The sequence below is a fragment of the Oncorhynchus kisutch genome, unplaced genomic scaffold, assembly GCF_002021735.2.
Source record: "Oncorhynchus kisutch isolate 150728-3 unplaced genomic scaffold, Okis_V2 Okis01b-Okis20b_hom, whole genome shotgun sequence".
NCBI classification, from domain to species: domain Eukaryota; kingdom Metazoa; phylum Chordata; class Actinopteri; order Salmoniformes; family Salmonidae; genus Oncorhynchus; species Oncorhynchus kisutch.
The window spans coordinates 3171081-3188171 of NW_022261978.1; the positions used below are offsets into that span (position 1 = coordinate 3171081).

Consider the following 17091-nt stretch of genomic DNA (forward strand, 5'->3'; position numbering starts at 1 on the left):
TAGCATCATCTCTATCAGAAGAAGGTTATCATTAGCACCATCTCTATCAGAAGAAGGTTATCATTAGCACCATCTCTATCAGAAGAAGGTTATCATTAGCATCATCTCTATCAGAAAAAGGCTATCATTAGTATCATCTCTATCAGAAAAAGGCTATCATCAGTATCATCTCTATCAGAAAAAGGCTATCATCGGTATCATCTCTATCAGAAAAAGGCTATCATCGGTATCATCTCTATCAGAAAAAGGCTATCATCAGTATCATCTCTATCAGAAAAAGGCTATCATTAGTATCATCTCTATCAGAAAAAGGCTATCATTAGTATCATCTCTATCAGAAAAAAGCTATCATTAGTATCATCTCTATCAGAAAAAGGCTATCATTAGTATAATCTCTATCAGAAAAAGGCTATCATTAGTATCATCTATCAGAAAAAAGCTATCATTAGTATCATCTCTATCAGAAGAAGGTTATCATTAGCATCATCTCTATCAGAAAAAGGCTATCATTAGCATCATCGCTAACAGCCACACAACATGTAGTGACACACCACACACGCGCGCGCACACACACACACACACACACACACACACACACACTTCGGTACTGTTTCAGAAAGTTGCAGGAAAATAGTTATCACTGATGTATTTGGTTAATGTCTTATGATAAACTTTGTCAAATTAATTAATGTTGTAATATATTCAATACATTCTGTTGATTTCCTACTAAAGTCAATAACATTCAGTTGATTTCCTACTAAAGTCAATAACATTCAGTTGATTTCCTACTAAAGTCAATAACATTCAGTTGATTTCCTACTAAAGTCAATAACATTCAGTTGATTTCCTACTAAAGTCAATAACATTCAGTTGATTTCCTACTAAAGTCAATAACATTCAGTTGATTTCCTACTAAAGTCAATAACATTCAGTTGATTTCCTACTAAAGTCAATAACATTCCAGTTGATTTCCTACTAAAGTCAATACATTCTGTTGATTTCCTACTAAAGTCAATAACATTCTGTTGATTTCCTACTAAAGTCAATAACATTCTGTTGATTTCCTACTAAAGTCAATACATTCTGTTGATTTCCTACTAAGTCAATAACATTCAGTTGATTTCCTACTAAAGTCAATAACATTCAGTTGATTTCCTACTAAGTCAATAACATTCAGTTGATTTCCTACTAAAGTCAATAACATTCAGTTGATTTCCTACTAAAGTCAATAACATTCAGTTGATTTCCTACTAAGTCAATAACATTCAGTTGATTTCCTACTAAAGTCAATACATTCAGTTGATTTCCCTACTAAAGTCAATAACATTCAGTTGATTTCCTACTAAAGTCAATAACATTCAGTTGATTTCCTACTAAAGTCAATAACATTCAGTTGATTTCCTACTAAAGTCAATAACATTCAGTTTGATTTCTACTAAGTCAATAACATTCAGTTGATTTCCTACTAAAGTCAATAACATTCAGTTGATTTCCTACTAAAGTCAATAACATTCAGTTGATTTCCTACTAAAGTCAATAACATTCAGTTGATTTCCTACTAAAGTCAATAACATTCTGTTGATTTCCTACTAAAGTCAATAACATTCAGTTGATTTCCTACTAAAGTCAATAACATTCAGTTGATTTTCCTACTAAAGTCAATAACATTCTGTTGATTCCTACTAAAGTCAATAACATTCTGTTGATTCCTACTAAAGTCAATAACATTCTGTTGATTTCCTACTAAAGTCAATAACATTCTGTTGATTTCCTAATAAAGTCAATAACTTCTGTTGATTTCCTACTAAAGTCAATAACATTCTGTTTTAATGTCTGGATTCCATGATCCCTTCCCCAACGCTGATTTCATAGGGCCCTAAGAAAGATAGGGAGGGGATAGGTAAGGATGTGGGATTAGGGAGGAAGGGAGGGGCTAGGTAAGGATGTGGGATTAGGAGGAAGGGAGGGGCTAGGTAAGGATGTGGGATTAGGGAGGAAGGGAGGGGCTAGGTAAGGATGTGGGATTAGGGAGGAACTAGGTAAGGATGTGGGATTAGGGAGGAACTAGTTAAGGGATGGGGGTGGATTAGGGAGGAAGGGAAGGGCTAGGTAAGAATGTGGGATTAGGAGGAAGGGAGGGGCTAGGTAAGGATGTGGGATTAGGGAGGAACTAGGTAAGGATGTGGGATTAGGGAGGAACTAGGTAAGGATGTGGGATTAGGGAGGAGGGAGGGGCTAGGTAAGGATGTGGGATTTAGGGAAGGGCATAGGTAAGGGTGTGGAATTAGGGAGGAAGGGAGTGGCTAAGGTAGGATGTGGGAATAGGGAGGGGCTAGGTAAGGATGTGGGATTAGGGAGGAAGGGAGGGCTAGGTAAGGATGTGGGATTAGGGAGGAAGGGAGGGGCTAGGTAAAGATGTGGGATTAGGGGAGGTTCTAGGTAAGGATGTGGGATTAGTGAGGAAGGGAGGGTCTAGGTAAGGATGTGGGATTAGGGAGGAAGGGAGGGGCTTAGGTAATGAATGTGGATTAGGGAGGGGCTAGGTAAGGGTGTGGAATTAGGGAGGAAGGGAGGGGGCTAGGTAAGGATGTGGGAACTAGGGAGGGGCTAGGTAAGGATGTGGGATTAGGGAGGAAGGGAGGGGGCTAGGTAAGGATGTGGGATTAGGAGGGAAGGGAGGGGCTAGGGTAAAGATGTGGGATTAGGGAGGGTCTAGGTAAGGATGTGGGATTAGTGAGGAAGGGAGGGTCTAGGTAAGGATGTGGGATTAGGGAGGAAGGGAGGGGCTAGGTAATGATGTGGGATTAGGGAGGGGCTAGGTAAGGATGTGGGATTAGGGAGGAAGGGAGGGTCTAGGTAATGATGTGGGATTAGGGAGGGGCTAGGTAATGATGTGGGATTAGGGAGGAAGGAGGGGCTAGGTAAGGATGTGGGATTAGGGAGGAAGGGAGGGGCTAGGTAATGATGTGGGATTAGGGAGGGGCTAGGTAAGGATGTGGGATTAGGGAGGAAGGGAGGGTCCAGGTAAGGATGTGGGATTAGGGAGGAGGGAGGGGCTAGGTAAAATGTGGGATTAGGGAGGGGGAGGTAGGTAAGGATGTGGGATTAGGGAGGAAGGGAGGGGCTAGGTAAGGATTTGGGATTAGGGAGGAAGGGAGGGGCTAGGTAAGGATGTGGGATTAGGGAGGAAGGGAGGGGCTAGGTAATGATGTGGGATTAGGGAGGGGCTAGGTAAGGATGTGGGATTAGGGAGGAAGGGAGGGGCTAGGTAATGATGTGGGATTAGGGAGGGGCTAGGTAATGATGTGGGATTAGGGAGGAAGGGAGGGGCTAGGTAATGATGTGGGATTAGGGAGGGGGAGGGAGGGGCTAGGTAAAAATGTGGGATTAGGGAGGAAGGGAGGGGCTAGGTAAGGATGTGGGATTAGGGAGGAAGGGAGGGGCTAGGTAAGGATTTGGGATTAGGGAGGAAGGGAGGGGCTAGGTAAGGATGTGGGATTAGGGAGGAAGGGAGGGGCTAGGTAATGATGTGGGATTAGGGAGGAGGGGCTAGGTAAGGATGTGGGATTAGGGAGGAAGGGAGGGGCTAGGTAATGATGTGGGATTAGGGAGGGGCTAGGTAATGATGTGGGATTAGGGAGGAAGGGAGGGGCTAGGTAATGATGTGGGATTAGGGAGGGGCTAGGTAAGGATGTGGGTTAGGGAGGAAGGAGGGGCTAGGTAATGATGTGGGATTAGGGAGGGGCTAGGTAAGGATGTGGGAGGGAGGAAGGGAGGGGCCAGGTAAGGATGTGGGATTAGGGAGGAAGGGAGGGCTAGGTAAAAATGTGGGATTAGGAGGAAGGGAGGGGCTAGGTAAGGATGTGGGATTAGGGAGGAAGGGAGGGGCTAGGTAAGGATTTGGGATTAGGGAGGAAGGGAGGGGCTAGGTAAGGATTTGGGATTAGGGAGGAAGGGAGGGGCTAGGTAAGGATTTGGGATTAGGGAGGAAGGGAGGGGCTGGAGAGAGTAGAGAGCGGCTGGAGAGAGTAGAGAGCGGCTGGAGAGAGTAGAGAGCGGCTGGAGAGAGTAGAGAGCGGCGGGAGAGAGTAGAGAGTAGAGAGCAGCTGGAGAGAGTAGAGAGCGGCTGGAGAGAGTAGAGAGCGGCTGGAGAGAGAGTAGAGAGCGGCTGGAGAGAGTAGAGAGCAGCTGGAGAGAGAGTAGAGAGCGGCTGGAGAGAGAGTAAAGAGCGAGTAGAGAGCGGCTGGGGAGAGTAGAGAGCGGCTGGAGAGAGTAGAGAGCGGCTGGAGAGAGTAGAGAGCGGCTGGAGAGAGAAGAGAGAGGCTGGAGAGAGTAGAGCGGCTGGAGAGAGTAGAGAGCGGCTGGAGAGAGAGTAGAGAGCGGCTGGAGAGAGTAGAGAGCGGCTGGAGAGAGAGAGTAGAGAGCGGCTGGAGAGAGAGTAGAGAGCGGCTGGAGAGAGTAGAGAGCGGCTGGAGAGAGTAGAGAGCGGCTGGAGAGAGAGTAGAGAGAGGCTGGAGAGAGTAGAGAGCGGCTGGGGAGAGAGTAGAGCACGGCTGGGGAGAGAGTAGAGAGCGGCTGGAGAGAGTAGAGAGCGGCTGGAGAGAGAGTAGAGAGCGGCTGGAGAGAGTAGAGAGCGGCTGGAGAGAGTAGAGAGCGGCTGGAGAGAGTAGAGAGCGGCTGGAGAGAGTAGAGAGCGGCTGGAGAGAGTAGAGAGCGGCTGGAGAGAGTAGAGAGCGGCTGGAGAGAGTAGAGAGCGGCTGGAGAGAGTAGAGAGCGGCTGGAGAGAGTAGAGAGCGGCTGGAGAGAGAGTAGAGAGCGGCAGGAGAGAGAGTAGAGAGCGGCTGGAGAGAGAGTAGAGAGCGGCTGGAGAGAGAGTAGAGAGCGGCGGCTGGAGAGAGAGAGTAGAGAGCGGCTGGAGAGAGAGTAGAGAGCGGCTGGAGAGAGAGTAGAGAGCGGCTGGAGAGAGTAGAGAGCGGCTGGAGAGAGTAGAGAGCGGCTGGGGAGAGAGTAGAGAGTGGCTGGAGAGAGTAGAGAGCGGCTGGAGAGAGAGTAGAGAGCAGTTGGAGAGAGAGTAGAGAGAGTAGAGAGCGGCTGGAGAGAGTAGAGAGAGTAGAGAGCGGTTGGAGAGAGAGTAGAGAGCGGCTGGGGAGAGAGTAGAGAGAGTAGAGAGCGGCTGGAGAGAGAGTAGAGAGAGTAGAGAGCGGTTGGAGAGAGAGTAGAGAGCCTGGAGAGAGAGTAGAGAGCCTGGAGAGAGTAGAGAGCTTGAAGAGAGTAGAGAGCTTGAAGAGAGTAGAGGTTGGGGGTGAGGAGAAAGAAAACAGGGGAGAGAAAAAAGGAGAGGAGGAGGAGAGCAGAGGGGTTGTTGTAAACTTGGCACACTCCTGGTCTGCGACTCTTTGATCGCAGTGTTCAGCACTCACTCATAAAAATAACAAACCTCTGGTCTTGGCAGGCAGGCGCACGCACGCACGCAGACACACACACACACACACACACACACACACACTGCACTTGGGCGATCAGTGACAACCCTACCTACCTACCTGGTCTGGGGAAAGTGTGTGAGCAGCTCCCATAGTGTCTGTCCACTGGAGAAAGTACCCTGGAGTCTGGTACCATCTTCCATCTGCAGGGCAATACGCACCTGAGGAACACACACAGAATACAACACACTGTTTTACAACACACACAGAAACAGAACACACTGTTCTAGAACACACACAGAAACAGAACACAGAAACAGAACATACCGTTATTGAACACAGACAACTCATTTGCAAAACTCACACACACACATCTAGAGAACACACACACACCGCATCTAGAGAACACACACACACCGCATCTAGAGAACACACACCGCATCTAGAGAACACACACACACACACCGCATCTAGAGAACACACACACACCGCATCTAGAGAACACACACACACACACACCGCATCTAGAGAACACACACACACACACACACACCGCATCTAGAGAACACACACCAACACAGTGTGAGCCGAGGTAGCCTATCACTAAACACACATCTAATACAAAACACATCTAGGGAACACACACACACACACTCCTCTAGGGAACACACACACTCCTCTAGGGAACACACACACTCCTCTAGGGAACACACACACACTCCTCTAGGGAACACACACACACTCCTCTAGGGAACACACACACTCCTCTAGGGAACACACACACACTCCTCTAGGGAACACACACACACTCCTCTAGGGAACACACACACACTCCTCTAGGGAACACACACACACTCCTCTAGGGAACACACACACACTCCTCTAGGGAACACACACACACTCCTCTAGGGAACACACACACACTCCTCTAGGGAACACACACACACTCCTCTAGGGAACACACACACACTCCTCTAGGGAACACACACACTCCTCTAGGGAACACACACACTCCTCTAGGGAACACACACACTCCTCTAGGGAACACACACTCCTCTAGGGAACACACACACTCCTCTAGGGAACACACACACACACTCATCTAGGGAACACACACACACACACACACTCATCTAGGGAACACACACACTCCTCTAGGGAACACACACACACACACACACACACTCATCTAGGGAACACACACACACACACACACTCATCTAGGGAACACACACACACACACTCATCTAGGGAACACACACACACATCTAGGGAACACACACACACACTCATCTAGGGAACACACACACACACACACACTCATCTAGGGAACACACACACTCCTCTAGGGAACACACACACACACTCATCTAGGGAACACACACACACTCATCTAGGGAACACACACACACACACTCATCTAGGGAACACACACACACACACACACTCATCTAGGGAACACACACACACACACACACTCACCTAGGAACACACACACACACACACACACTCATCTAGGAACACACACACACACACACTCATCTAGGGAACACACACACACACTCATCTAGGGAACACACACACACACTCATCTAGGGAACACACACACACACTCATCTAGGGAACACACACACACACACTCATCTAGGGAACACACACACACACACTCATCTAGGGAACACACACACACACACACACACTCATCTAGGGAACACACACACACACACACACACTCATCTAGGGAACACACACACACACACTCATCTAGGGAACACACACACACACTCATCTAGGGAACACACACTCATCTAGGGAACACTCACACATCTAAGGAACACACACACATCTAGGGAACACACACACACACATCTAGGGAACACACACACACACATCTAGGGAACACACACACACACACATCTAGGGAACACACACACACACATCTAGGGAACACACACACATCTAGGGAACACACACACATCTAGGGAACACACACACATCTAGGGAACACACACACATCTAGGGAACACACACACACATCTAGGGAACACAAACACACATCTAGGGAACACACACACACATCTAGGGAACACACACACACATCTAGGGAACACACACACATCTAGGGAACACACACACACACACATCTAGGGAACACACACACATCTAGGGAACACACACACACACACACATCTAGGGAACACACACACATCTAGGGAACACACACACAATCTAGGGAACACACACACATCTAGGGAAACACACACACACATCTAGGGAACACACACACACATCTAGGGAACACACACACACATCTAGGGAACACACACACACATCTAGGGAACACACACACACATCTAGGGAACACACACACACATCTAGGGAACACACACACATCTAGGGAACACACACACATCTAGGGAACACACACACATCTAGGGAACACACACACATCTAGGGACACACACACACACATCTAGGGAACACACACACACATCTAGGGAACACACCACACATCTAGGGAACACACACACATCTAGGGAACACACACACATCTAGGGAACACACACACATCTAGGGAACACACACACATCTAGGGAACACACACACATCTAGGGAACACACACACACATCTAGGGAACACACACACACACACATCTAGGGAACACACACACACACACATCTAGGGAACACACACACACACACACATCTAGGGAACACACACACACATCTAGGGAACACACACACACATCTAGGGAACACACACACATCTAGGGAACACACACACATCTAGGGAACACACACACACACACATCTAGGGAACACACACACATCTAGGGAACACACACACACACATCTAGGGAACACACACACACATCTAGGGAACACACACACACATCTAGGGAACACACACACACATCTAGGGAACACACACATCTAGGGAACACACACACATCTAGGGAACCACACACACACATCTAGGAACACACACACATCTAGGGAACACACACACACACACACATCTAGGGAACACACACACATCTAGGGAACACACACACACACACATCTAGGGAACACACACACACATCTAGGGAACACACACACATCTAGGGAACACACACACACACACACATCTAGGGAACACACACACATCTAGGGAACACACACACACACACATCTAGGGAACACACACACACATCTAGGGAACACCACACACATCTAGGGAAAACACACACATCTAGGGAACACACACACATCTAGGGAACACACACACACATCTAGGGAACACACACACACATCTAGGGAACACACACACATCTAGGGAACACACACACATCTAGGGAACACACACACATCTAGGGAACACACACACATCTAGGGAACACACACACACATCTAGGGAACACACACACACATCTAGGGAACACACACACACATCTAGGGAACACACACACACATCTAGGGAACACACACCCACATCTAGGGAACACACACACACATCTAGGGAACACACACACACATCTAGGGACACACACACACATCTAGGGAACACACACACATCTAGGGAACACACACACATCTAGGGAACACACACACATCTAGGGAACACACACACATCTAGGGAACACACACACATCTAGGGAACACACACACACATCTAGGGAACACACACACACATCTAGGGAACACACACACACATCTAGGGAACACACACACACATCTAGGGAACACACACACATCTAGGGAACACACACACACATCTAGGGAACACACACACACATCTAGGGAACACACACACATCTAGGGAACACACACACACATCTAGGGACACACACACACATCTAGGGAACACACACACACATCTAGGGAACACACACACACATCTAGGGAACACACACACACATCTAGGGAACACACACACATCTAGGGAACACACACACATCTAGGGAACACACACACATCTAGGGAACACACACACATCTAGGGAACACACACACATCTAGGGAACACACACACACACACACATCTAGGGAACACACACACACACACACACACACATCTAGGGAACACACACACACACACATCTAGGGAACACACACACACACACACACACACACATCTAGGGAACACACACACACACACACACACACACACACATCTAGGGAACACACACACACATCTAGGGAACACACACACATCTAGGGAACACACACACATCTAGGGAACACACACACACACACACATCTAGGGAACACACACACACACACACACATCTAGGGAACACACACACACACACATCTAGGGAACACACACACACACACACACACACACACACATCTAGGGAACACACACACACACACACACACACACACACACATCTAGGGAACACACACACACACCACACACACATCTAGGGAACACACACACACACACACACACATCTAGGGAACACACACACACACACACACACATCTAGGGAACACACACACACACACACACATCTAGGGAACACACACACACACACACACATCTAGGGAACACACACACACACACACATCTAGGGAACACACACACACACACATCTAGGGAACACACACACACACACATCTAGGGAACACACACACACACACATCTAGGGAACACACACACACACACATCTAGGGAACACACACACACACACACATCTAGGGAACACACACACACACACACACATCTAGGGAACACACACACACACACACACATCTAGGGAACACACACACACACAAATCTAGGGAACACACACACACACATCTAGGGACACACACACACACACACACACACATCTAGGGAACACACACACACACACCTAGGGGGAACACACACACACACACACCTAGGGAACACACACACACACACCACACACCACACCACATCTAGGGAACACACACACACATCTAGGGAACACCACACACATCTAGGAACACACACACCATCTAGGGAACACACACACACACACACATCTAGGGAACACACACACACACACACACATCTAGGGAAACACACACACCACACACATTAGGGAACAACACACACACACACACACACACACACATCTAGGAACACACACACACACACACCACACACACACACACACATCTAGGGAACACACACACACACACACACACACATCTAGGGAACACACACACACACACACACACACATCCTAGGGAACACACACACACACACCACACACATCTAGGGGAACACACACACACACACACACACATCTAGGAACACACACACACACACACACATCTAGGGGAACACACACACACACACACATCTAGGGAACACACACAACACCACACATCTAGGGAACACACACCACACACACATCTAGGGAACACACACACACACACATCTAGGGAACACACACACACACACATCTAGGGAACACACACACACACACACATCTAGGGAACACACACACACACACACACATCTAGGGAACACACACACACACACACACATCTAGGGAACACACACACACACACATCTAGGGAACACACACACACACATCTAGGGAACACACACACACCACACACACACACATCTAGGGAACACACACACACACACCTAGGGGGAACACACACACACACACACCTAGGGAACACACACACACACACACATCTAGGGAAACACACACCCACACACACATCTAGGGAACACACACACACACACACACATCTAGGGAACACACCACACACACACACACACACACATCTAGGGAACACACACACACACCACACACCACACACACACACACACACACACACCACACATCTAGGGAAACACCCAACACACACACACACACACATCTAGGAACCACACCCACCACACATCTATGGAACACACACCACACATTAGGGAACACCACCACACACAATCTATGGAACACACACCCACATCTAGGGGAACCACACCACACATCGGGGAACACACAACACACACATCTAGCGAACACACACACACCTAGAAACACCACACACACACCTAGGGAACAACACACAACACATCTAGGGAACACCACACAACACACAACACACACATCTAGGGAACACACACACACACACATCTAGGGAACCACACACACACACACATCTAGGGAACACACACACACACACATCTAGGGAACACACACACACACACACATTCTAGGGAACACACACACACACACACACACACACACATCTAGGGAACACCACACACACACACACACACACACACACATCTAGGGAACACACACACACATCTAGGGAAACACACACACACATCTAGGGAACACACACATCTAGGGAACACACACACACACACACACATCTAGGGAACACACACAGAGCCAGAATTCCTATTCAGAGCTATTAGTCACCCAGAGAACTACAGCCATGATCACAGGGATGATTATCCTGAATACAGTTTATAACACAACACGGGCACAGCTTCAAACACTCCTCTACCTGCACTCCCCCCTGACACACGGCCATGTTGTTACTGTTTACCAAGCAGGCTTTCATCGTCTGCCACATCTAGACTCCCTGTAACATGGAAATAATCCACAAAGACCTAACAACTTATTACATAAACACATTATTTCACTAAACACGTTCTGAGAGAAGGATCAGACATGAACCACATTCACACAGCTGTTAAATGCACTGTAACGTAAACAAACAGCTGATGTCAATCAATCCAGCACATTTAATATATAAGGCCATTTCTACATCAGCAGATGTCAATCAATCCAGCACATTTTATATAAGGCCATTTCTACATCAGCTGATGTCTCAAAGTGTTTATACAGAAACCAGCCTAAAACCTCAAACAGCAAGATGCAGATGTAGAAGCACGGTGGCTAGGAAGAACTCCCTATAAAGGCAGGAACCTAGGAAGAGACCTAGAGAGGAACCAGGCCCTGAGGGGTCAGTCCTCTTCTGGCTGAACCTAGGAAGAGACCTAGAGAGGAACCAGGCCCTGAGGGGTCAGTCCTCTTCTGGCTGTGCCAGGTGGTGATTATAACAGAACATGGCCAGATTGTTCTTCACTATGTTATGATGTCTGACTGTCTATGGAGGTGTGGAACGTAAAGACTACATGTTGTGATGTCTGACTGTCTATGGAGGTGTGGAACGTAAACACTACATGTGATGTCTGACTGTCTATGGAGGTGTGGAACGTAACACTACCTGTATGTTATGATGTCTGACTGTCTATGGAGGTGTGGAACGTAAACACTACATGTGATGTCTGACTGTCTATGGAGGTGTGGAACGTAAACACTACCTGTATGTTATGATGTCTGACTGTCTATGGAGGGTGTGGAACGTAAACACTACCTGTATGTTATGATGTCTGACTGTCTATGGGGGTGTGGAACGTAAACACTACATGTATGTTATGATATCTGACTGTCTATGGAGGTGTGGAACGTAAACACTACATGTGATGTCTGACTGTCTATGGAGGTGTGGAACGTAAACACTACATGTGATGTCTGACTGTCTATGGAGGTGTGGAACGTAAACACTACATGTTGTGATGTCTGACTGTCTATGGAGGTGTGGAACGTAAACACTACATGTATGTTGGTAGCGTGTTGTATGCGTTTTCTCAGTGGGTGGGAGGTCACTTGGCACAGGTTGATGACACGGGTGCTGTCAGAGGATTGATGATGTCATTAAGAAAGGACCTGACCTCTTCTCAGAACCCCAGTGGAAACAGCAGACGTCATCCCAGATGGATGATGACCCATGTTAACTTAATCCAGACCCGGCCAGTTGTTTACCGATCACTCACTGTGGTGACTAGCTAACATGGAAAACATGTTTCCCCCAGGACACCGGCAGAGTTAAAAGGACGAAGAAAATGTGTTTTTTAACAACTAACCATTTGTAAAAATAGAAACAGGGGAACTATGTTGGATGAGAACTGTGAGTCAGAACGAGGGCTATATAAACAGAGGGGTAGAGAGAGGGGTAGAGAAAGAGAGGGGTATATAAAGAGAGGGGTAGAGAGGGGTATATAAACAGAGGGTAGAGAGAGGGGTATATAAAGAGAGGGGTATATAAACAGAGGGGTAGAGAGAGGGGTATATAAACAGAGGGGTATATAAACAGAGGGGTAGAGAGAGGGGTATATAAACAGAGGGGTAGAGACAGGGGTATATAAGAGAGGGGTATATAAAGAGAGGGGTAGAGGGGTAGAGAAAGAGAGGGGTATATAAAGAGAGGGGTAGAGGGGTAGAGAAAGAGAGGGGTATATAAAGAGAGGGGTAGAGGGGTAGAGAAAGAGAGGGGTATATAAAGAGAGGGGTAGAGGGGTAGAGAAAGAGAGGGGTATATAAAGAGAGGGGTAGAGAAAGAGGGGTATATAAAGAGAGGGGTAGAGAAAGAGGGGTATATAAAGAGAGGGGTAGAGAGGGGTAGAGAAAGAGAGGGGTATATAAGAGAGGGGTAGAGAAAGAGAGGGGTATATAAAGAGAGGGGTAGAGAAAGAGAGGGGTATATAAAGAGAGGGGTAGAGAGGGGGAGAGAGGGGTAGAGAGGGGTAGAGAGAGGGGAATATAAAGAGAGGGGTTAGAGAGAGGGGTAGAGAGGGGGAGAGAAGGGCGCTCGGCAATAAACAAATGGGGGCAAGAAATGTGAATAGTTTCTCTGAAGAAAAGGGCACCATTGAAAGCAGTGACTACTGGGGTAACAGTAAATGTTAAAGTTGACCAACTGAAGGGGAAGATTCCCGGTGTTTGTGATGCTCGTCGTTTGGTGCGATGCAGACAGGGTGGTGAGAGGGGGGGAAACAGAAAAGTCATTGTTCTTTTGAGTTTTGATGTTGAGTCTTTGCCGACAAAGTAATGTTAGGATTCGGCTTTTGTGCCGAATACATTACGTTGTTACAGGTGTCAAGCTTATGGGCACGTGGTGTGTAGGAGGGAGGTTCCTATGTGGCAGCAGTGTGTAGGAGGGAGGTTCCTAGGTGTTCCTATGTGGCAGAGGTGTGTAGGAGGGAGGTTCCTATGTGGCAGAGGTGTGTAGGAGGGAGGTTCCTAGGTGTTCCTATGTGGCAGCAGTGTGTAGGAGGGAGGTTCCTATGTGGCAGAGGTGTGTAGGAGGGAGGTTCCTAGGTGTTCCTATGTGGCAGCAGTGTGTAGGAGGGAGGTTCCTAGGTGTTCCTATGTGGCAGCAGTGTGTAGGAGGGAGGTTCCTAGGTGTTCCTATGTGGCAGAGGTGTGTAGAAGGGAGGTTCCTAGGTGGCAGAGGTGTGTAGGAGGGAGGTTCCTAGGTGTTCCTATGTGGTAGAGGTGTGTAGGAGGGTGGTTCCTAGGTGTTCCTATGTGGCAGCAGTGTGTAGGAGGGAGGTTCCTATGTGGCAGAGGTGTGTAGGAGGGAGGTTCCTATGTGGCAGCAGTGTGTAGGAGGGAGGTTCCTATGTGGCAGAGGTGTGTAGGAGGGAGGTTCCTATGTGGCAGCAGTGTGTAGGAGGGAGGTTCCTATGTGGCAGAGGTGTGTAGGAGGGAGGTTCCTATGTGGCAGCAGTGTGTAGGAGGGAGGTTCCTATGTGGCAGAGGTGTGTAGGAGGGAGTTTCCTATGTGGCAGCAGTGTGTAGGAGGGAGGTTCCTAGGTGGCAGAGGTGTGTAGGAGGGATGTTCCTAGGTGGCAGAGGTGTGTAGGAGGGATGTTCCTATGTGGCAGAGGTGTGTAGGAGGGAGGTTCCTAGGTGGCAGAGGTGTGTAGGAGGGAGGTTCCTATGTGGCAGAGGTGTGTAGGAGGGAGGTTCCTAGGTGGCAGAGGTGTGTAGGAGGGAGGTTCCTAGGTGGCAGAGGTGTGTAGGAGGGAGGTTCCTAGGTGGCAGAGGTGTGTAGGAGGGAGGTTCCTATGTGGCAGAGGTGTGTAGGAGGGAGGTTCCTAGGTGTTCCTATGTGGCAGCAGTGTGTAGGAGGGAGGTTCCTAGGTGTTCCTATGTGGCAGAGGTGTGTAGGAGGGAGGTTCCTAGGTGTTCCTATGTGGCAGCAGTGTGTAGGAGGGAGGTTCCTAGGTGTTCCTATGTGGCAGCAGTGTGTAGGAGGGAGGTTCCTAGGTGTTCCTATGTGGCAGAGGTGTGTAGGAGGGAGGTTCCTAGGTGGCAGCAGTGTGTAGGAGGGAGGTTCCTAGGTGTTCCTATGTGGTAGAGGTGTGTAGGAGGGAGGTTCCTAGGTGGCAGCAGTGTGTAGGAGGGAGGTTCCTAGGTGGCAGCAGTGTGTAGGAGGGAGGTTCCTAGGTGGCAGCAGTGTGTAGGAGGGAGGTTCCTAGGTGTTCCTATGTGGCAGCGGTGTGTAGGAGGGAGGTTCCTAGGTGGCAGCAGTTTGTAGGAGGGAGGTTCCTAGGTGGCAGCAGTGTGTAGGAGGGAGGTTCCTAGGTGGCAGCAGTGTGTAGGAGGGAGGTTCCTAGGTGTTCCTAGGTGGCAGCAGTGTGTAGGAGGGAGGTTCCTAGGTGGCAGAGGTGTGTAGGAGGGAGGTTCCTAGGTGGCAGAAGTGTGCAGAAGGGCATGACACAAAGGAATATGTAGCATTGGGGAAAGTAGTGGTGTGTCAATTGTAGGGGTGCCCATGGGGCTGGGGATCAGATGTCTCTTGCGAGAGAGGCAGGTTGAGGTTTCCATGGTTAGAGTAGTGCAGAAGTTGTCATATGCTGAGGCAGTGAGAAAGTAGAGGAAGATGGGTCAAGGGATCATGAGAGGAGTGGTGTGAGTAGTAGATCTGTACCAGTACAGAGAGAGGGATCCTGAGAGGAGGGGTGTGAGTAGTAGATCTGTACCAGTACAGAGAGAGGGATCCTGAGAGGAGGGGTGTGAGTAGTAGATCTGTACCAGTACAGAGAGAGGGATCCTGAGAGGAGGGGTGTGGGTAGTAGATCTGTACCAGTACAGAGAGAGGGATCCTGAGAGGAGGGGTGTGGGTAGTAGATCTGTACCAGTACAGAGAGAGGGATCCTGAGAGGAGGGGTGTGAGTAGTAGATCTGTACCAGTACAGAGAGAGGAGGGGTGTGAGTAGTAGATCTGTACCAGAACAGAGAGAGGAGGGGTGTGAGTAGTAGATCTGTACCAGAACAGAGAGAGGGATCCTGAGAGGAGGGGTGTGGGTAGTAGATCTGTACCAGTACAGAGAGAGGGATCCTGAGAGGAGGGGTGTGAGTAGTAGATCTGTACCAGTACAGAGAGAGGAGGGGTGTGAGTAGTAGATCTGTACCAGAACAGAGAGAGGGATCCTGAGAGGAGGGGTGTGAGTAGTAGATCTGTACCAGTACAGAGAGAGGAGGGGTGTGAGTAGTAGATCTGTACCAGTACAGAGAGAGGAGGGGTGTGAGTAGTAGATCTGTACCAGAACAGAGAGAGGAGGGGTGTGAGTAGTAGATCTGTACCAGAACAGAGAGAGGAGGGGTGTGAGTAGTAGATCTGTACCAGTACAGAGAGAGGAGGGGTGTGGGTAGTAGATCTGTACCAGTACAGAGAGAGGAGGGGTGTGAGTAGTAGATCTGTACCAGAACAGAGAGAGGAGGGGTGTGAGTAGTAGATCTGTACCAGTACAGAGAGAGGAGGGGTGTGAGTAGTAGATCTGTACCAGTACAGAGAGAGGAGGGGTGTGGGTAGTAGATCTGTAC

At 48.5% G+C, this 17091-nt stretch overlaps 1 protein-coding gene across 1 annotated transcript in view; it reads right to left on the reverse strand.

Moving 5' to 3' along the window:
• The window catches only part of aspscr1 (ASPSCR1 tether for SLC2A4, UBX domain containing), a 49735-nt gene that overhangs the window by 29763 nt on the left and 2881 nt on the right, over positions 1 to 17091 (reverse strand). Inside the window, exon 4 of the mRNA XM_031811011.1 lies at positions 5544 to 5644. Within this exon, the coding sequence (XP_031666871.1) occupies positions 5544 to 5626 (83 nt within the window). The 5' untranslated portion in view covers positions 5627 to 5644. The remainder of the gene's footprint in view (positions 1 to 5543; positions 5645 to 17091) is intronic.